Source organism: Anabrus simplex, chromosome 1 (genome assembly GCF_040414725.1).
Source record: "Anabrus simplex isolate iqAnaSimp1 chromosome 1, ASM4041472v1, whole genome shotgun sequence".
Lineage (NCBI taxonomy): Eukaryota > Metazoa > Arthropoda > Insecta > Orthoptera > Tettigoniidae > Anabrus > Anabrus simplex.
This window is the reverse complement of record NC_090265.1, coordinates 545,808,491-545,831,942: the sequence shown is the minus strand read 5'-3', so window position 1 is coordinate 545,831,942 and position 23,452 is coordinate 545,808,491. Positions and strand designations below refer to the sequence as shown.

Below are 23,452 nucleotides of genomic sequence, written 5' to 3'. Positions count from 1 at the left end.
AATAGCGTAGACTTGCGGCATTCCACACAGTATGGTAATACTCACAGGTAATGTAATTTGCACATGGAATACAGAACTATGGTGTTTCGCACACTGCAGTGCCATTTACAGGCAACGCAAACCTATGGTGTTCATCACATTCGTGTACTAACCACAGGGACTCGTACTATCCCGTTGTGTTCCTCAAATGGGTGCTAATCATAGGCAAGCCAAAACCATGGTGTCACTCCTAAAGTGGTATTAATCACAGGTACTGTAGAAGCCAGCAACGCACTCTGTTGCTACTAATCACAAACCTATTTGGTACCTAACATAGTCGTACTACGTGCAAGTAAAAGCGACCCATGGTGGTCCCTGTGTGGTGGTACTAATCACAAGTAGTTTCATGGTTCTAATACAATCATACCTTGATCGCCCCTTTTAGTCGCCTCTTACGACAGGCAGGGGATACCGTGAGTGTATTCTTCGTCTGCGTCCCCCACCCACAGGGGGTTATGTATTTGGTCCGCGAGAGGTATTTTATTTCCCTCAAGTCCGCCGACAAGCCAGTTAGGACCCCCCCCCATCCGCCACCTGGGACGCGCCACGTGGGAGTAGCACCTCTCCCCCTGCTATGCCAGTGTAGTAGGTTTGTGGAACTTACTGTTTGACGTCACTGTAAACTGCAGGGTTATAGCAATGGGACCTACAATTTAATGTGAAATCATAACCACAGAAACGTAAGTTTCAAGAATTCCACATATTTTTTCTAGACATGTGCAGTGTAAACGGTGTGCACTGTGCTACTGAATAAAGATGTCTGTGAAGCTGTACTTTGCATGTTTAAATCTTGCAAAAATGCTATAGTTGTAAATATTTATTCAAAATGCTTTCCTTTTGTGTTTGTATAGTGTAAATAATGTGACTGGTGTAGATACGTGATAAGAAGTGTATGAGGAGAACTGTGGATACTGTGGATACATGGATATATAATTAGGTGAGTAATTGTGATATTTTTAAATTGTACATCATTTTAATTTAATTTGTGTAAATATATGATCAAAATTGATTGGAATTAACAGAGATATGGCATTATAAAAGAAAATGGTGCTTAGGTATGCTAGCATTTAAATGCCCAGTGAAAGCTCCTCCCGCATCCAGTGAAGGCCAGGTCTTTAAATGCTCCCGCTCAGAGGAGTTAAAGACACACACTAGACAAATTTAATAGCAATGGTAACAAAACTGAATACCACAGTTTATTATCGAGTCCAAATTTGAACAATTATTGTGAACATCAGTTACAATTATGATTCACACAAAAAACAAATGGACAAAACTGTACATTTGGAAATTCAACAATTCACGTAAATTTTACACAATTTAACATAAACCCAAATATCAAAAGTGAACTTACATCTCCTAGATACTAGTGCATCAACACAAAACAAAGTTCAATAACCATTTTAGGCAACCAACCATTTTGAAAACTAATAGAATATCTGTGATCACTTAACATGGCCAGTGATTTATTGGGTATTTAATGCTGAATACATCTTCTGTTTATGGTTTTATAAGTCCCAAAATAGAATGGTCAATGGCAAGTCAGTAAGGGGAGGAGAGTGTAAAGTATGTGAGATTAGGACAACATAATCAGTTAATGACAACTTCCTTATTGAAGTAGCCAGTGCTAGGAGATGCGGTAACCACTATTGGTGATCTAGAGTTGAAGTCATGATCTTCAAAGCCAGAAACTGACCAAGGCACTGGATGGTATTTAAGAGATTCTATTTTTTCATGTGTAACCACAGAAGATATACAAGGTGTACTTGTAACTATATTACGAACATTACGGGAAGATATAGGGGATCAGTATGAACAATTTTCAGAGAGAAAGCCCTGTCAGAAAGGCTTTGTTTGGTAGTTAGGAGCTTCCATATTTTTGTTTCCAGTAAAGCATTTTTAAATAATATATATTATTAAAAAGAGAAAAAGAAGGGAAAAAGAAACAAGAGTGGTTTTCAAAATCAAATCAATTCATTTTCGTTCATGTGAGTTTTGATGCTGCCATCATAACATTTGTGAGCATATGAATAGTGTACTCATTTCAGCTGTAAGCAAAAGTTTGACGGTTGATGTTACCAATGGAATAGGCCCTGTTAAATGATGTTATTCATAAACAGATAATCCAGGTCCATAACGTTCATTAAAAATCACTTCCATGGCTCCACTGAGGCTAGTGGAAGACATTTTGAACATTTGGTGTAGCTGATGCTTGAATCCTGAAATGTTCATTCAAAGCATTCATCATCACCATTTTTATTTCCCCCTGTCCAGCTCTTGCCTGGTCAGGGTGTTGATTAAACTTCTCCACCATTGCTTCTCCTTGCACCACTCCTTTTCAGTAATTGTATTCCAGTCCAGTCTTCTTTTTATACTGTTCTTGACAGAGTCCATCCATCTTGCTCTGGCCCTCTCTCTTGCCCTCTTTCCTTCTATCTCAGCCACCAAGACTTGTATTGGTATCCTTCCCTCCTCCATCCTCATAACATGTCCAAACCATCTCAATTTATGCTTCTCCATCCTATCACTCAGCTCTTCTATCCCTATCTCTTTTCTGACCTCAACATTTCTTACTTTGTCTCTCATTGTCTTCCCTACTATACTCCTCAGAAACTTCATCTCACTGGCCCGAAGTTTACTCTCATTTCTTGCTGTCAAAATGCAAATCTCTGATGCATACATTAATATAAGGGTATAGTACATCTTATACCTTATATCCTTACACTTCATAGGAACTTCTCTTCCACACCAGGTTTGTTATATTATTTTTTTTTTCTTTTTCTTTTTTACAACTTGCTTTACGTTGCACCAACACAGATAGGTCTCATGGCGACGATGGGATAGGAAAGGCCTAGGAGTGAAAGGAAGCAGCCATGGCCTCAATTAAGATACAGCCCCAGCATTTGCCTGGAGTGAAAATGGGAAACCACAGAAAGCCATCTTCAGGGCTGCCAACAGCAGGGTTCAAGCCCACTATCTCTCGGATGCAAGCTCACAGCTGCGCATTATATTCTGGTAGAACATACTTCCCACTTGTACCCTACTGCTCATCTCCTTATAAAACCTTGCATTTTGCATTATTTCACTTCCCAAATATTTGAAGTATTTAAAAGCCTCAAGGTTTTGTCCCCTGGTACGCCTGATACCGATTCCTTTTCCTTCTCTTTCTCCTCTTGTCATCACCACTGTTTTGATCTTCTCTACACTGATTTTCATACCATATTTCAAAGCATTATGGATTAATAAGTTCATCATGGAATACGAAAAGACTCCTAACTACCACATGGAGCATGTTCAGACATGGGTTTCTCTATGAAAATTGTTCGTATTAATCCCCTCCATCACCCTCAGAAGTCTGTAACATAGTCACAGGTACGCCCTGTATATTAAATGTGAAAAGTCTATTGGAAAATGACTAAATAGGGCTTGTATGGCACTGAAAGAGAATGCTCACTCAGGGCCTCTGTGGAAAGGGAAGAATGCCCGGTGGTGAACCGTTTTAACCACGTTAATGGTCAAAAATATTTCATTTATCACATGCACAGTTCCAAACAGAAAAACAAAAAAGGTACCTCTAAATTGTTTCAATGTACATACCTCATGTGACAAAACTCCATATAAAAGTTTTAACAAAGATCAAAATGGAAAAATATCAAAACAAGTAGCATTTAACACAGCAGTTCATGGTAAAAAACAATTCCATAGCATTACTTAAAAAGTTTAAAAATTAAATCATAATTATAATAATATATTAAGTCTTTAATGTTTGTGACAGTCAGCTGCACTGGCAAGATACTGTTAACAGTTTCAGGATGAAAAAGTAATTTCTCTAGACTCTTGCTCCATTGTTTTGTCTACATGAACAGTATTCTAAACAACAAATTAAAATAATTATTCTTTCCTGCAACAGAATCACAACTCACTCATACCAAATAATACAATACTATATACTGAATGAGCTACAAATAATTACCTATGCATGACACAAACTAAATAAGGCTTCTGCTTAGACATTTTAATCACAGTACACTGGAAGATCGAACATAATTACAACTCCCACAATAGTACAAACAGTGCAGAAAACAATGGAGAACAAGGAATCAAGATTTCCAAATTCTGGCAATATTCTGGCCTCAATAAGCCATTTGCACAAAAATATAATGATTCTAATAAATCTTCAAAAAGACAGCCAACAGCATTTTTACCATTCTAAAATGTAACATACTTCCATTATTAAATGAAATGTTACTTATCTATGAATCTTACCGAAGATAAACTGTTCATGTGCTTCCAGTACTTATATGTCTGGTTCCATGGCTAAACGATTAGCATTCTGGTCTTTGGTCAGGAGAGGGGGGTTGGGTTGGGCATGTCTCCCGGGTTCGATTCTCGGCTGGGGACTTTAATTTTAATTGATTAATTCGTCCAGCTCGGGAGCTAGGTGTGCATGCCATCTTCATCATTAAAAATCGTTTTAGGTAGGGTCCCATCCTCACAGACATGCAGGTCGCCCATAGGCCATCTACTAAGAAAACTCAGAAGAATAAACAAACAAAAGAGGTTTCAGGACAGAACACCTTGTGAGAAAACAGGCACCCTCTGGACATAGGAAAGAAGGGAGAAATATAGCCAGAGAATGCGCAAGTACTGGGCAAACATAACTCTGTAGTCGTTTGAACAGAGGAATAGGAAATTCGATTTTGCTCAGAAAGATGTTGAAGTGATTTTGTAGAGGGAACATCCAGAGGATATCCAATGTTATCTACAGTTTCTTCTGTCAGTACTCTATGCAGTTGTGTTAGCTTTTTACCAAGAATACTTCTTTCCCATTGCAGAAAATTTCTTTACCTATCTTCGACTAGGAAACTAAATATCAGGGAATATTTTTTTTTTTTTTTTTGGAAAATAGAATTATAATTGTGTTACAGCACATAAGAAGCAGCTGTCACTGCCTGGATTCATTATCTGTAAACGTATTTCTGTTATACATTATTTAATAAAGGTCCATGTGTTTCATATGTACATTACAATCCAACATGTAAAAAGGGGAAGTTTGGAAGATCAATTGAACAGCATTCCTTCTTTCTACTATGAAAATTAAAACATCACTTTTGAGAAATCCTACCAGTTATCAGCTTAATCTCCACCCTATACCTGGGTCCTCCAAACACTACAAGATTTGATCCATGAGTGAACGCTACTGGTGGACAATAAGAATCATGACCAACCTCAGTTAGTAAATATCATCCGTCATGAATACCAAATGTTTGGTTTCATATAGTAGTGACCTGTTTATAAGCTAATTAAATAATCATTAGAAAACATTATACAAACATTTTGGAAGGCAAAGAGAAAATAGTTGAGAGGGGTCTCAGAATGTGTAAATCATTCCAAACCATCCCAGGAAGATTGTAAGTTTAAAGGTAAATGTACGAGGTCTCTTACAAAGAGGAAAACTTACAATCGTTAAAGAGAAATGAGCCTACAGGATCTGGACATCCTTGGACTCAGTGAGACACAGTGAATCATCTCCATTAAGGTGAATGCTTTCCCATGAAAGATAAACATTATTCACGTTTAGGCTCCAACTGCAATTGCACCAGACGAAGAAACTGACACATTCTATGAGCTACTAGAACATACCATCAGAAATAATAATAATAATAATAATAATAATAATAATAATAATAATAATAATAATAATAATAATAATAATAATAATAATAATAATGTCATTTGCTTTACGTCCCACTAACTACTTTTACGGTCTTTGGAGACGCCGAGGTGCCGGAATTTAGTCCCGCAGGAGTTCTTTTATGTGCCAGTAAATCTACCGACACGAGGCTGACGTATTTGAGCACCTTCAAATACCACTGGACTGAGCCAGGATCGAACCTGCCAAGTTGGGGTTGGAAGGCCAGCGCCTCAACCGTCTGAGCCACTCAGCCCGGCTATTAATAATTCAGGGTCATTTTAATGTGAAGGTAGGTGAGACAGTTACCAAAAAAACCTATGGTTGGAAGGCACGCTTTAGCATCGACTAGAATTTTATGTTAGCGATAACCTGTCTATCTGCAATGCCATCTTCTAACACCATGCATGGCATCGTTATACATGAATTTCACCTGATAAGCATTCGAAGTTGGTGAAGCATCGTTGGTGGACTTTGGTCCTGGATTGCAAGACTTACCCTGGAGAAGATTGTGGCAATGACCATATTCTATCCATGAAAATGAGGATTAGACTGAAACTGATCAAGAAGGGGAGAATAAGACATGTTTGCATTACTGCAAAAAATAGTCCACAAGTGTTTGGGGAAAGAATAAGATCAGAACTTCAGAAGGAAGGAGCAGCCTTCCAAACATGGGACAAAGTCACAACAGTCATTAATTCATCGCTCCCTGGATATCGAACACCACTGTACTAATAAAAGAAACATGGTATTCAAGCCATGGAAGATAAAGAAGCATACAGCGTACTTTGTTGCAAAATGCAGTGTAACCGCAGAACTGACAACAGACGGTATCTTGCCCGTATTTGTGATTTAAAAAAAACATCAAAAGTTGAATCAAACCCGTGACATTAAAAAAATTAAATACAACCCATTAGTTCAACCACGAATATGGGTGATGGAAGATGAAGATGGCTACCTTATTGGTGACAAGAACAACACAATAAAGTGGTGGAAGCAATGCTGTGAAATCTTGTATTGGAAACCTTATTGGTGACAAGAACAACACAAAGTGGTGAAAGCACTGCTGTGAAATCTTGTATTGTAAAGGACATAACCCTGTGGAACAGGAAATTTCCGTGAAATCCAATAAGGAACCTGACATTCTATTCAGTGAAATCAAGAATGCCATCAATACTCTGAAGAACAATAAAGCCCAAGGTATTGATGGTATTTCAGGAGAAATGCTGAAAGTGATGGGAGAGAAGGGCATGCGTGTCTTGCATTCAATATGTACTGGAGGACACTTGTACTACTCCCTCTTTACAAAAAGAGAAGGTCCATGAGGAATTGTTCCTATTATTGTACTATTGTATTAATATCCCCTGCTAGCAAAGTTCTGCTCTACATAGTAAATCAACCCCTAAAATAACTTCTGCAACCTCAGACAACCACAGGCAAGCAGGTTTTGTCGCAGGTAAACGAACACAAGAGTCAATACTAAGCACGAGGCACATAACTGAAATATGTCCGAGTTTTGTTTCTCTGCTTTTATTTGTTTCTTTGACTACTAAAAGGTCTTTGACTGTGTTATGTGGGACAAGTTGTGAGAGGTGCACAAGGAAAGTGGGATTCCACTGAATTTAATATCGTTACCGAAACGTAGCAGGTGCTTAAGGAAACTGGGTTCCATTGCAATTAATACCATTATTGAAAGGTGTCTATAACCATTCTGCAACCATAAATGTGGATGGCAATTTCTCAGACAACAAGGTTGCATATTATCACATCAACTCTACAACATCTACGCAGAGCATGTCATTCAATGAGCTCTCAATGGCTGGACTGGTGGAATCTCGACAGGCAGCAGAAAAATCAGCAAACTGTGCTTTGCAGATGACATTTCCCTCATTACTGAAAGTGAAGAGGAACTTGCTCACCTGTTTACAAGAGTGAAGAATATTAGTCTTGATTTCGGTTTAGACCAAACTAATGGTAGTTGGTCTACAAGGTAAAATCGAACTTACAGGATGCCTAAAAGACTTGGAGGTAGTAAGGAAATTTGTAGACCTGGGGTCAATTATCCGCGTCACAGGAAATTGCGAAAAGATAATTAAGTGTATTGTCCTAGGTCGAGTTGCAATGGTTAACTCACCAGGATCTGGCAAAACTGAGCAATATCAATAGCTACGAAGATGTGCTTGGTTGAAGTGCTAGTGTTCTCCATATGTCTGCAAAACCTGGACCATGAAAGCAAAATGGCAAAAATCAAATTGATGTTTTTGAGATGAGGTGTTGATGGAGAATGCAATGTATACCTGGACGGGAAGAAGGAAAAATCCTTCCATTATAAACTAACTGAACATCAAGAAACATCTATCTTCACATTTAACCACAAGTTACCTCTAATTCCGTGGCCGTATTATTAGAAGAGAAGGGCAGAATTCCGAACAGACCATTTTGCAAGGCAAGGCACTAGATCATAAGGAAGGACAGTAAGTATATTGGTTAAATAAAAAAAAAAGAAGATCAAAGGTCTCTTCAGATTATATTAAGAACTGAAGACCACTCTAAGGCTAGGAAAGCAACAGATAGGGAATCTGCCACCTGGACGACTGCCCTAAATGCAGATCAATATTGATTGATTGATTGATACTGTAGGCAGAGATGTCAAATCAAAGATGCAACCTTAAAATCATACAGAAAATGAGGGCACGATGCTCAGCAATGAGCAGAACGACTAATGATGATGGTGAAATAGTTGTAACTCCAATTCCGAAGCATGTGATAATGGTAAAGCTAATACAAGGGTTCAATCAACTACTTTCAGTCATTCCAGTAGCAAAAATTATGCATTTTTACATACTTATTTTCCATTTTCCAGTCATTAGAAAAATTCTTCCTTTTGCAAACATATATTTCATGAGAACAGTGATCTATATGCTATGAAAGCTAATTCTGACACAAATAAACATAATTAACAAAAACCCATACCTCTACATTCTTAAAGTTTCCTTTTCCAAGCACACAAGAACAGTTTATCTCCCTCTACAGTAAGCATTCCATTTAAGTAGCAAAAAAATCTTGACAAAATATTGTTGATCTCAGTCTTACAAAACTATGAAACTCTCACACTAAACAAACACTATGGATTCTGCTCCTTGACAGATCCATCAGCCATCCCATAAAATACCTTTGTTGCCATGTTGACGAACAAGCCTGTTTCCACCACACCTGGGGAAAAAAAAAAAAAAAAAAAGAAATCCATCAATACAGTTGAGAACCTATGTTTTTATATAAAGAATGTATCAGATACAAGATTTTCTCTAAAGCATTACTAACTGGAGTAAAAAGTATGCTGGATCAAGAATTGGGAGAATATCAAGCAGGCTTCCATAAAGATAGATCATGCGCAAAACAAGTCTTCAACCTTAAAATTGTGAAATTCCTAATTTTCTGATGCGATAGAAGACACAAAAATAAACCTTGGTAAATGTAATCTAAATAAAAAAGACTATTTCTCTAAATCAGGAATAGATGAACTCAAATGCCAAGAACCAAGTTGTAATGTCATGTACATCGGCCAGACAAAACGTAATTTTCACACCAAGTACAAGGAACACAAAAACGCTATTAGATTCTTATCTGTAGTAAATTCTCTGAATTTACGCAGTCTTGACTACTTCAGATATTTTTAGGTTAACATTTATCAATAAAAATAATATCTTACAAGATACTCTTTTAATTCAATTTAATTCCATCAAATCATTAACTTACATTTTTTTGAATAATAATAATAATAATAATAATAATAATAATAATAATAATAATATTAATAATACTAATAATAACAATAATACCACTACCTGACTAAAATTAAAACAAAGTTTCTCCCAGCCATAAAAGGAGTGAAAAGACAAAAATTTCCAAGATATTACATAGGTAAAATTAAAGTCCCCAGCAAAGCAAAAGGGATGGTAGTGGTGGAATGAAGAGTGTGATGAGGCATTCAGAGATAGGACGGAGGCATGGAGAGATGGAGCTCAACCAAAAAGGAAGAGGATTTACTATCTTTCAGAACCAAGACAAAACTAACATCCCGGGTATTCCAAAGGATCAAGAGACAACAACACGAAACAGATCAGCTGAAGAAAACATAACTTCCCGAAAAACAACGTACACAACTTCTAGTAGCACATGAATAGATGTCCCATAGGGCTTCTAATCACAATTAAAAGGTTATCAGGCACCAGGACACTGTTTCAGAGATAAAGAAGGGAAATCAGGGCTGAACAGCACGGAAAATGGTGAAATTCTCAACAGACTCTTCAGGAAACTTCTGAACTGTGAAAGTCTCCATGAAAGTTTGGAAATGGAACAACCAAAACTAACAACTAACTCATTATCACCTAACAAAGAAAAAGTGGCACGGATTCTTCAAGGATCGAAGGACAACAAAGCTCTGGCAGAAGATGGCATTGTGAAAGAACTACTGAAAATGGGATCTACTGAAGTAAAAAATTCTCTGACTCCATTACCTGGGATCATATGGGAAAAGTTTCCCTGAAGACTGGCCGAAGGCTCTGATACATCCATTGGATAAGAAAGGTGATAAGATGGATGTTAATAATTACAAAGGAATATCTACAGTTTCAGTTCCATACAAGATTTTCTCTAAAGCATTACTAACTAGAGTAGAAGGTATAATGGGTCAAGAATTGGGAGAATATCAAGCAAGCTTCCAGAAAGATAGATCATGCGCGGAACAAATCTTCAACCTTAAAATGCTTGTGCAGAACAAATATGTGGCAGTTTTTGTGGACTTCAGAAAGGCATATCATTCCACTGACAGAAAAATCTTGATGGGAATTCTAGACGAGTTTGGAGTAGACAACAAGACAAGAAATCAGGCAGACAATCAGCAACACTTCCTCCAAAATAAAGTTCAGTGGGGAGATCTCTGGGCCCTTTGAAATCAAAACTGGTGTAAGACAAGGAGACGGACTCTCATCAACCATGTCCAACTGTATTCTGGAAAATGTCATTAAGGAATGGAAGAAGGGAATTCCTGACAAAGAAACTTGAAAGATTAGGAGAGGTAAGGAGAGTATAAGTATAGATTATTTGACATTCGCTGATGATATAGTGACACTCACCAGTGATATACCGACAGCTAAGAAAAGGATTGAAGAACTCCAGATGACGGCAAAGAAGACTGGGCTTCAAATTTCTTTTGAGAAGACTGAGTTCATGAATAACATTAGTGAGAAGAGGGAGATCCCATACAGAAGAACAGAAGAAGGAAGTAGAAGAAAGGATGAAAAGATACTGGCAAAGAGTGAAGGCTAAAAATAATGCAAAGATTGTCAAGCATGGTCCATATATTCTCAAAACAAAACAGAAGAATTATGAGTATAGTTCCACGAAAGGTGTTCATGTAACCGAAAATGACATAATGGAAAATTACACAGAAAAGTACGGTATACCGGGCAAGTTGGCTGCACAGTTAAGGGCGCGCAGCTATGAGCTTGCATCCGGGAGATAGTGAGTTCAAATCTCACTATCAGCAGCCCTGAAGATAGTTTTCTGTAGTTTCCCATTTTCACACCAGGCAAATGCTGGGGCTACACCTTAATTAAGGCCATGGCTGCTTCCTCCCCACTCCTGGACCTATCCTATAGTCGCCATAAGACCTATCTGTGTTGGTGCGACATAAAACAAATTGTAAAAAAGAAAAAAAAGAAAAACAGCAAGCCCATTAAAAGCTCGTTACACAACCCCCAAAATAATTTTCAAAAACAGTTCAAATGTGATAATAAAATAACAGCAATAACAATAGAAATGGTAGTGTAATTTGCATGAACTCATATGTCAATGCCATGTACAGGATCTTTCGTATAAACCCGGACTGAATACATGGCGTTTGTACTCTGGGCTACGGAGCTGCAGTATGAGAGGCGCACGCATAGTTCTTGACCCTGCAAGCAGCCTGCACATGTTTGATCTGGCAAGCACGAGTTGCCAGTCTATATCTCAGCTCCTCAGTGGTGAGACAATTATCATTGCAACACCATTTTTCGTACGTAAAAGTTCTGGCTTCGTCTTAAAGGTCATGCAAACAGTCATAACTCTCGCTATTGGTGTGCAGAAAATCCTTTTTTTTTTTTGCTAGGGGCTTTACGTCGCACCGACACAGATAGGTCTTATGGCGACGATGGGATAGGATAGGCCTAGGAGTTGGAAGGAAGCGGCCGTGGCCTTAATTAAGGTACAGCCCCAGCATTTGCCTGGTGTGAAAATGGGAAACCACGGAAAACCATTTTCAGGGCTGCCGATAGTGGGATTCGAACCTACTATCTCCCGGATGCAGAAAATCCTAATGCTGCTTATGAAGTCTCTCATCATGATAGGAAGATGGGTGTTTGGTGTGCCGTTAGTGCAAGACGAATAATTGGGCCTATTTCTTTTTCAAGACGACAGTAAATGCAGAGAGGTACAAAGACGATATTTTGACGCCGTTCTTTCATCAGGTAATGGAAGAAGAAATATAATGTGGGTGGTTTCAACAAGATTCTCAGCCCCTGCCCATACAGTAGAGCGATGAGAGCTGGCCTATTTCCCCCTTGGTCTCCAGATCTAACAGTGTATGATTTTTACTTGTGGGGTAAACTGAAGAGAAAAAGTGTATCGAACAAATTCTCACACATTGGAGGAACTGAAAGAAAACATTATGAATGAAATCAGAAACATTACAGTGGCAGAACTCACTTGTGTCAGCCTGAATGTGGTTACCAGACACAATATAATCCAGGAAGGGCGACACTTCCAGCATCTTTTATAACATCAGATTTCATATAAGATTGTACACACGCTTAAAGCAGGGTGGCCGTGCGCGACATAAGTTCAGCTGAGGCAGCTGCCGTAGCACAGAGTACAAACACCGTGCATTCGGGCTGGTTTTATATGAGAGACCCGGTGTGTGTGTATATATATATAACCTTCCAATGGTTTCCGGATCAGACATAGAGGAACCATTGAAGGTTATGATAACAAATAAGCTAACAGAAATTATACGGAAGTATACGTCCAGCCGTTAGACGTCCAGCGATGTCTGTAGGTCGAGATAACTCGCTCATTCGAATAGTACATTTTGATGGAAAGAGGATGAAGGCATAAAATTCATAAGCTCGGAACCCCATGTTTCAGGATAATTATATCCAGAAACGCATTATCTAGTGTACAAGAGGAAACCGGTAAATGAAAAGATCACATATCAGCGGACGAGTAAAGTAAATTTTCATATGCGACATTCAGATCCAGCAATGACATATAGGGCGGAGGCCCTGGAATGGTTTGAAGGATGCGAGTTCAGTGATCAAGAAGGCATTTATGAAATAATCGATTGTACGCGTTAAGAAGATAAAGCGAAAGGTTAAGCGTTTCCTTTGCATTAATTCTCAATTAAGAGAGTGATCTTGTCACAGAAGTCATTTCTCAAATGTCAAAAACACATGGAAAAGAAATTACAGACCAGTGATTTGTTAGGAATTATAAAAATGTGAACCAATGTTATTACTGAATATTAAAATAAGGTTTTGTTTTATATGAGCAATGATATGGTAAGATAGAGACTGAAGGTCAAGTAAGAAAAAAATTGCTACACACGTAAAGAAGGAAGCTGATCTAAAATTATAAGAATTTGACGAGTTATTGTATGAGAATACAGAAAAGAATTGTAGTAATATAAGATCTAGCATTTAACAAGGAAATAAGACGAGTGTTGTAAATTAACGCTGGAATATTTGTGTGTTGTATAAAGTTGTATTAATTCCAATTGCACAAGTTCTACGAGGGTGAAGGATTGTCATTGTAATACTTCAATCGAAACAACTATGCAGGCTTAAGTCAGGATTAGAGTCCTAACATGTCTGAAATTATGTGGAATGAAATAAGTATCTGAAGTTCGAGCAACCGAGAAGATGGTGCTGATTTACAAGAATAAGAACCCCAAAATTTTGTCCTTCCTCTATTCTATCATGTAGAATGCATTGTAGTAGTGTAGATTTTCTTTATGTTGTCATAAGGTGACATGATTAAAATACAACTTGAGTAACATAATGTGATCGTCGCAAATGTTTCACAATGTCCATGAATAGTAGTTAATTTTTTAATAAGGAGATATTGAAGCATTAGATTTCCATGTAATACTCAACTGGCGACAGGCATGCGATCATGGTAATTATTCCGGGATTTTCTAAAGATTGTCCGTGTGTTCAGAAGATACTATCTCCGTAATTGAAGGTGACATACTAGTTATTGCGTGGATAATTTTTGTGAGATGATTAGAAATGATTAATGTGTGTCAATTTGAGATCTTCTTATAGGATAATTTTCATGTTAGAAGTGTGATTTTGTGAGAGATGATTATGTTTGCCATGTTAACATTAAAATGATTCTGATGTGCATTTGGTTATGAGATAATTTCTTTGGATATAATTATGTGCTTGTATGCCTTTGCTGGCAGGACCTAGTGTTTACAGTGCACTATGTCTTCTGGTATGGGCTAGAGCAATATTGTTACTTTCATTGATCTGTCTCTGTCTTATCCTTGGCTTTGACAAAATGAAAGTGACTGAGGTATGAGCGATGTTAGTAATGCCATTCCTTACGCAGCCAGTCCCTGCTATGAATGGTGTGAAACTGTTGCTCACAGGGTCGGTTGGTGCATGCATTTCAGTGGGCTTGGCGGACTGATATGTAATAGCAACTTCTGGCTCGCTGGGGAAAGCAACGGGAAACTACCTCACTCCTCATTTCCCTAGTACGCCTCTTCAGTGATGCCTAGGCCATCTATGACAGCTCATGGCGGAACTATTGAGGATCCAACCAGCCTTCGGGCTGATGACTAAAACATACATACATACATACATACATACATACATACATACATACATACATACATATGTGCTTGTATATTTTTGGATGGATAATTATGAATAGGCATGGTGCGCATGTAAAGTGATAAAGAACTGTGAATGACAGGATCGTCGACAGAATGATATGGTGATAAATGCGGTTGCTATAATAGTATGGTTTGTTGGAAATAAGCATTACGGAAATGTTGTGTAATCTTCGAGAATTTCAATGAATTTAAGGTTTAGAATAATTAAATAACTTGTTCATCATGCAAAGTCTGAAGTGATACTGAAAGTAGACAAGCGTAAGATTTGATAATAGTGTTTTCCAATAACATTCTGAAGACTATAACTACGTGAGAGACGGGATTGATAATCATTGGAGTGGGCATGTTGGTTTTATCAAGTGCCTGAAGGACTGGTCGTATGGATATGTTACGGCGGGGCGTAACCATGAGAAGATTATTATGTGATTCTTCAATCACGGCGATATGCTCAGAGAAGATTGGCATAAGGTGCGTAATAATTGTCTTCCTGGTCATGGGGACCCAAGTATTTGAACGTGTAAAGAGTCGTCAAAATGTTAATCCATGGCACGGTAAGGAGGAGAATTTTACACATTTAGGTGGATGATCACTGTTAGAGGATCTTTGATACAAGACGACATCAATATGAAAGTAATGAGTTGTCTCATATTTAAACCAATGTTATTGTCACATGAAGCAGTGCATGATTAGTTTTCATTTTGAGTAGTTGCTTTGTAGTATTTGAATTTCGTAGACAGTAGTGGATCTTCACACTTTTCAGGAAAATCTATGGATGAGGCCAGATACTGAGGGATCGTTTTCCAAGTCATCTTATTTCTTAATGATGTTAGTAGCTAGATGTTGTGCAACAGAGCATAGGGTTCCAAGAGTGTGCTGTTCCTGCAGTGTAATTTGAGTTTATTGGTTGGAATTAACTAAGATTTCTCTGAAATGCAGGCGAAAACGTTGGATGTAATTCCCTATGGCATACTTAAGTTGTCATATAGATAATTAATTTATGCGATGAATTGTGATATCAATGGAATATGGGAGGACAAGATCTTGGGTTAATGAGTGACGGATATGAGCGAATAAATTAAATATTTATTATTTTAATTTTGTTGTCGACAGACAGTGATAAATAATGGAATAATTTAAATTGTCTTGATGATCAAGCCATCAGCAAGTTCCATGTTGGATTTACAAATTATTGAGATTTTTAGTTAAAGTTAGTTTCAATCGCCAACATGTTATTAATTTTATAATGATCAAAATCAACAAAGCATACAATATTTGATTAAATTTTCTTATTTTCCAATCATGTTGTTATGTTAAATACTATTATAGTTTATATTTCATTCATGAAGATTTAATTAAATTGGGATATCCTTCCAAGAAACTAAAATTTTCAATATTTTCATTTCTAAATTAAGAATTAGAATAGCCTCATATAGTTATGTAAGATGGATTCTCGCCATATCAATAAGAGCCTGATGTTAAGCAGAAAACAACTGTAACCAGTACACATCGAACGTCCATGCCCGTGAGTGGAATCTCATAAAACTTCTTAGACACCAGCCAAGGCAGACCTACATTATCTCGAACCTTTAGTTAACGTGCCCACGAATGGTTACAATATACAGACAAACAAAGTTTAATTTCCACACCAGGTACTGTACAAAGAACACAAAAATGCGATTAGATACAAACGGCATTCAGACTTTGGAAAGCACATATATGACGCCTCACACCAGGTTGAAGACATCAACACAGATCTACAAGTATTCACATCAAAAATAAAAGCAAAAACAGTGGAACCTCAATATCTTGAATCACCCTGGGAGCTAAATTTTATTTCAAGTAACTGAAATTTCGAGATACACAGAATACCGTTTTTGAGCATGTATAGCACATAATTGAATGATATGTAACTACGGGATTATAGTGAATATATTATTTTTAACAGTATTTAAAAATATACAAAGAAACTATTTTACAGCATCACTTTAATTATAACCCTTCTTATGGTAACTTTTTAGAAGACAGGATATAGTACATACAGTAGTGAAAGAAGAAACATACCTCGGTTAACACTTTTGGAAGAAATACATTAGTTTTGTCTGTTTTTAACTGTTGACCTTCTTTTCTTCCACATACTTTCCAACAACATTTATTGCTGTGAAAACACTGTCATTTACATTCAACCGACTCTGTATGTAGGACTGAAGAATAGCCACTGCACTTAACACCTGGTCCGCTGACGGTACAGGAGAAGGCAGCTCCAACTCTTCTAACTGGAAATCTTCCTTTTCTTCTTCTTGCTCGGAAGCAGCATTGGCGGTATCTGTAGAAAACTTGGCCACTATAACGTCGGCGTCCACATTTATGTAAGCCTCACAATCAGCTTTGCAGTTAACAAGCTGCCGATTTTCAGAATTAATTGAACAGCCCTCTTCCTACTGAAATGCTTCAAGTTTTTAAACACACCTTTGTCCATGGGCTGTAGTTCGGATGTTAAGTTCAGTAACAAGAAGACCAGACACATTGCCTTTAACTCCTTAGTGAGCACAGCAGTTATCTACGAAAAGGAGGATTTTCCTTCCATCACGTTGAAACTTCTCGGCAATACCACACAGCCAACATTCATAAATGAAGCTTGTCAGCCGCGACTTCGGAGGATGCTTTCGTAGGTGACCGGTAATTAATTCACATCTGAGAAACAGCAAGATTTCGCCAATTTTACGATCACTAGAAGTTTTAGTTTTTCGGTTCCCGTCATTTTAGCCCCCAGCATCACTGTAAGTAACCCTTTCCTTACTTGGTAACTGTTCATTACAAATCACAAATGCTATATTGCACAGTTAATGCTGTACAAAAAATAGAGCATTTTTTGCTTCAAGAGAGGAAAGGTTTACTTCGAGAAATCGAGAAATTAGTATAACTGAATTTTGATTAATAGAGAAATAAATATAGGCCTACGTGAAGAATAGGACAAAGGCAGAGAAATTTAAGTTACTTCAAGATACTGAAAATTCAAGTAAAGGAGGTTTGAGACGTCGAGGTTCAACGGTACACAGACATTATGAAGATATCAAAATTTACACTGGATTTTTTTTATTTATTTTACATGTTATGGTCTACATTGGACCACTCTGGTCAATTATACACAAGATTTTTTGCTTTTCTATCAGCCCAATATTTCTTCATTCTGAGAGATGCTGACTTCCTTTCTTCAACTGAAAACACACTTCCATTAGACATTTGATTAATCTTGGTCTGTAGCCTGGTGTGTGATTCTTTAATTAAAAAAATGATAAAAAAACTACGTTCGTGATACTGATGATAATGATGAAAATAATAATAAAACTACAAGTACAGTTTCAGAAAATAGGCATTGATGTCAACAGAAAATTAGTGGTAAACTAGCCAGCCCATTAAAAGCTCAATAAGGAACCCCTAGCCAATTTACTAAACAATTAAAATATGATGATGATAATAATAATAATAGTAATAATAATACAGTTCAGCGTGTCATTGACCTAACCAGAGCATAATGTAACAGAAAGTTAACTGACTAATTAGCCAGCGGGACACATACCAACGACAGAGTATTATACCACCTTGTATCTTGCATTCTATGGTAGACTGGAGAGGAGCGAGGACTTCAGTAAGATAAGTTCCAAATTTCAGGTATTTAAGGATTTAAAAAGAATTTAAACATACATGTTTATATATCTGTAAATATTTTCGAGTGTGATTTGATAGAATCTGATGATGTTCTTTGAAGAACAAAACATATCATTCTATTTTTAGTTATGATGTTTCTTTTTCAGGTATAATTCTGTTACCATATGTTTTCTTTTTCAGGCAGTTTATAAATGTAATTATTCATAAATTAGTTTTGACAGACTGAAGAACCTAAAACATTTACTAAAAAGTTTAAAAAATTCAATTAAAAACATCACTTGATCACAATACTTTAGGAGAGTGCTGCTGTAGGCAAAGTTCAAAACTAACATTTATACACAATGCTCCCATGACAGAATAAGTCGTCATACCCACCGCTAAAAGACATTTACAATGCAATGGCAAGATATTCCGTCATTACCATTTGAAAGATTAATGTGATGACACAATGTTCTTTAAATGAGGAAAAAGAAAGATCTAACCATAAATGTTTAGGCAGGAATGCTACATAATACAGCACTTAGGCCAATGACCTAGATGTTAGGCCCCTTTAAACAAAAGCATCATCAATAGAGCACTTCATATTTTGAATGAATGTCTCATTTCAATCTTTAATCCTTTGGCATTTCCTAGTTAAGAGTGGCTGCCTAGCTAGAATTACAGTGTTTCCTGACATGGTATTTAAAATTTAATAGACACAGCATCAAACAAACAGAGATACACATATAATTTATTTTGCATTTTGTTTCTAAATGATCCATGCATAAATATTTGTGCTCACCCTAATTTTGAATCTAAATATTGCTCAAGTTTCCGAAACTGTTTCAGTGTAAATGCATGCCTTACTAACGGGCTCACACAAAAGTCTCCTAGGAGGTAATGGTCAATCAATCAATCAATCAATCAATCAATCAATCAATCAATCAATCAATCAATCAATCAATACTGATCTGCATTTAGGGCAGTCGCCCAGGTGGCAGATTCCCTATCTGTTGCTTTCCTAGCCCTTTCCGAAATGATTTCAAAGAAATTGGAAATTTATTGAACATCTCCCTTGGTAAGTTATTCCAATCCCTAACTCCCCTTCCTATAAATGAATATTTGCCCCAGTTTGTCCTCTTGAATTCCAACTTTATCTTCATATTGTGATCTTTCCTACTTTTATAAACGCCATTCAAACCTATTCGTCTACTAATGTCATTCCACGCCATCTCTCCGCTGACAGCTCGGAACATACCACTTAGTCGAGCAGCTCTTCTTCTTTCTCTCAATTCTTCCCAACCCAAACATTGCAACATTTTTGTAACGCTACTCTTTTGTCGGAAATCACTCAGAACAAATCGAGCTGCTTTTCTTTGGATTTTTTCCAGTTCTTGAATCAGGTAATCCTGGTGAGGGTCCCATACACTGGAACCATACTCTAGTTGGGGTCTTACCAGAGACTTATATGCACTCTCCTTTACATCCTTACTACAACCCCTGAACACCCTCATAACCATGTGGAGAGATCGGTACCCTTTATTTACAATCCCATTTATGTGATTACCCCAGTGAAGATCTTTCCTTATATTAACACCTAGATACTTACAATGATCCCCAAAAGGAACTTTCACCCCATCAATGCAGTAATTAAAACTGAGAGGACTTTTCCTATTTGTGAAACTCACAACCTGACTTTTAGGCCCGTTTATCAACATACCATTGTCTGCTGTCCATCTCACAACATTTTCGAGGTCACGTTGCAGTTGCTCACAATCTTGTAACTTATTTATCACTCTATAGAGAATAACATCATCCGCAAAAAGCCTTACCTCTGATTCCACTCCTTTACTCATATCATTTATATATATAAGAAAACATAAAGGTCCGATAACACTGCCCTGAGGAACTCCCCTCTCAACTATTACAGGGTCAGACAAAGCCTCACCTACTCTAACTCTCTGAGATCTATTTTCTAAAAATATAGCAACCCATTCAGTCACTTTTGTCTAGTCCAATTGCACTCATTTTTGCCAGTAGTCTCCCATGATCCACCCTATCAAATGCTTTAGACATGTCAATCGCGATACAGTCCATTTGACCTCCAGAATCCAAGATATCTGCTATATCTTGCTGGAATCCTACAAGTTGAGCTTCAGTGGAATAACCTTTCCTAAAACCGAATTGCCTTCTATCGAACCAGTTATTAATTTCACAAACATGTCTAATATAATCAGAAAGAATGCCTTCCCAAAGCTTACATACAATGCATGTCAAACTTACTGGCCTGTAATTTTCAGCTTTATGTCTATCACCCTTTCCTTTATACAAAGGGGCTACTATAGCAACTCTCCATTCATCTGGTATAGCTCCTTCGACCAAACAATAATCAAATAAGTACTTCAGATATGGTATTATATTCCAACTCATTGTCTTTAGTATATCCCCAGAAATCTGATCAATTCCAGCCGCTTTTCTAGTTTTCAACTTTTGTATCTTATTGTAAATGTCATTGTTATCATATGTAAATTTTATTACTTCTTTGGCCTTAGTCTCTTCCTCTATCTCGACATTATCCTTGTAACCAACAATCTTTAGATACTGCTGACTGAATACTTCCGCCTTTTGAAGATCCTCACATACACACTCCCCTTGTTCATTAATTATTCCTGGAATGTCCTTCTTGGAACCTGTTTCTGCCTTAAAATACCTATACATACCCTTCCATTTTTCACTAAAATTTGTATGACTGCCAATAATGCTAGCCATCATGTTATCCTTAGCTGCCTTCTTTGCTAGATTCAATTTTCTAGTAAGTTCCTTCAATTTCTCCTTACTTCCACAGCCATTTCTAACTCTATTTCTTTCCAGTCTGCACCTCCTTCTTATAGAACATCTACATGTGCCCTTATTTCATTGGCATTAGTGTAGTGATGGGTAGTTCACGAACGAACTAGTTCTCGGGAACTACTTCACTCCCACGAACTGTGAAGTGTTTACTCGTCTCTCGAGAACTACTTCGCGAACTGTAGGACTTCACGAGTGTGAAGGAATGGGAAGGAACTTGTTCGCGGACAAACTACTTCAGCGGTTGCAGAGTGCTCTGGTGGGAAAATTACACATTTTGAAGTAGTTCGTGAAATAGTTCTTTCTTGGGAGCGAGAGTGTTGGAATCTGACGTTTAGCGCCACCGGCGAGGAAAAGGTTGACCAACGCTCAGATGTTATAAATTTATGTTTCAGTCAGGGGATGGAATCACCACCAAGAAAAGGGTTCTCCTGCGATAGCAAATCCATGTTTAAAACATCTCATTTTCAAGTTGACAATATTTAACAGAAATTTTTATTAACTTTGAAAAGAAATAGATTTTTCCTACACTTACATTTCTGAGGGTTTGAGGGCGGGGGAGGGAGTCTGAACTGACATTACCGATAATAGGAACGTTCACCTCTATAGCATTTATGAATGTTACTACAGAGAAGTGCACCTGCGTGCTACCTGTTGTCCGCTTTGTGTACTTCCTCGTTCTGGAAAGCTCGCGAAGCGATGAAGCCTTGTGTGAAGGGAATGAGAAAGAACTTGTTCGCGGACGAACTACTTCAGCGGTTGCAGAGTGCTCTGGCGGGAAAATTACACATGTTGAACTAGTTCGCGAAGTAGTTCTTTGTTGGGAGCGAGAGTGAATGAACTAGTTCCATTAGTGTCTTGCCAGATAATATCAACTGCTAGTTTTCTTTGTAAATATTCAGCATGAATATCTACCTGCTTTGTTCAAAGCTCATTAAATTCCCATACCACAAATAATTTTTTTTTTAAATATATTTTTTCTGAACTCCCGGAAGGTAAATCGTGATTTCGACTAGCATCATTTTCCCATATTTCCAGTTCATCAAAATTATTATCGCAACTCCAGACATCACTAGTAACATTTCTCTGTAGCTCTGTGTCTCAGTCTTCATATAATATTTCCAATTTTTATAATTCTTAGAACCATTATCACTACTACTACTACTACTACTACTACTACATTCATCAGAATACAATTCTGAACCACTACTAGAAAGTTTACTATCTCAGTTTTTATCATTTCGTAGACAGAAATCAGGTCACTATCCAAAAACTGAAAAAGAACTGTAAAAATAAAACATCAGTGCACCAGCGACTGCCACAGGATCTTACCAAAAAAAGTGAGAAGTATTTGAAATACAAAATTAAATTTACATAATTCCCCCCCCCCTCTCTTTTGAGGTGAAAACTGGAAATATTATGCAAGTAAATATGATATAATTACCAGGAATCATTTTAATTGTAGCATTAACAGCAGGCCAATCAAAAGAAGCAGCAGGGAATTTCCAGTCCAGCAGGAAGTTCCCATTATCAGTGACAACTGGTCCCTGAGAAGAAGGAACAACTTAGAAAGTTATTATCACAACAAGCATATATATGACTAACATGAATGAAATAAAAGTCACAGAAAATATGAAACAACTTCTAAATGCTGGTAGTCAGATAGAGAGAAAGAAGAAAACAGGTAACAATCATGATAATAAACACAGAAGAGTATGCACATACAGGTCCTTACAAATTGGCACACCTTACAGTACTTTCAATCAAGATAATCAATGAGAGAGTTGATGGTTAAAGGAGAATAATTAACCAAATATCATCAACTTATCCAAATGGATTAATTTTATTTAACAATTTGCTTTACATCACACCAACACATTGGATTAATTCTTGAATACTCTTTTCATTATATACAGTATTTCCAAACTGTTCCTATAAATTAAATCCCTGTGAAATTCCTTGTGGAAGCAGATCAACTGATAAATCAAACCTGAAAGAAATCCTTTGGTTACCAGCTGATCTGACAGATAGCATAATATACAACAATACAAAATTTTAAGGGACTTAACTATTCTGTACACAATGGGAGGCATCCCTACAACAAACAGTCTGTGATATCTGAAAAGATATTGGAAGCCCTACAACTTCAGAACACGGAACCTCAAGGAAGACAACAAAACTTGTCTAACAAGACTCAATCTATCACCTGATGACAACCTGGTGAATCCTAAACATGGATTTCTAGACTCTCAGGAAATCACGGGGATATAAGAGACCTGTAATTTAAG

General features: G+C 37.2%; 1 protein-coding gene across 4 annotated transcripts in view; it reads right to left on the bottom strand.

The window, feature by feature from the left end:
- Window positions 1-23,452, bottom strand: part of Rpi (Ribose-5-phosphate isomerase) — a 139,224-nt gene that overhangs the window by 81,488 nt on the left and 34,284 nt on the right. Inside the window, exons 6-7 of one of the 4 annotated variants that reach the window (XM_067135517.2) lie at window positions 22,609-22,711; window positions 8,904-8,944 (exon numbers count right to left, since the gene is read on the bottom strand). In XM_067135517.2, coding sequence (XP_066991618.1) covers window positions 8,904-8,944; window positions 22,609-22,711 — 144 coding nt within the window. Of the gene's footprint in view, window positions 1-1,199; window positions 8,945-17,756; window positions 17,888-22,608; window positions 22,712-23,452 lie in introns of those variants that run through there. The other 3 variants (XM_067135518.2, XM_067135520.2, XM_067135519.2) reach the window with 3 other exon arrangements.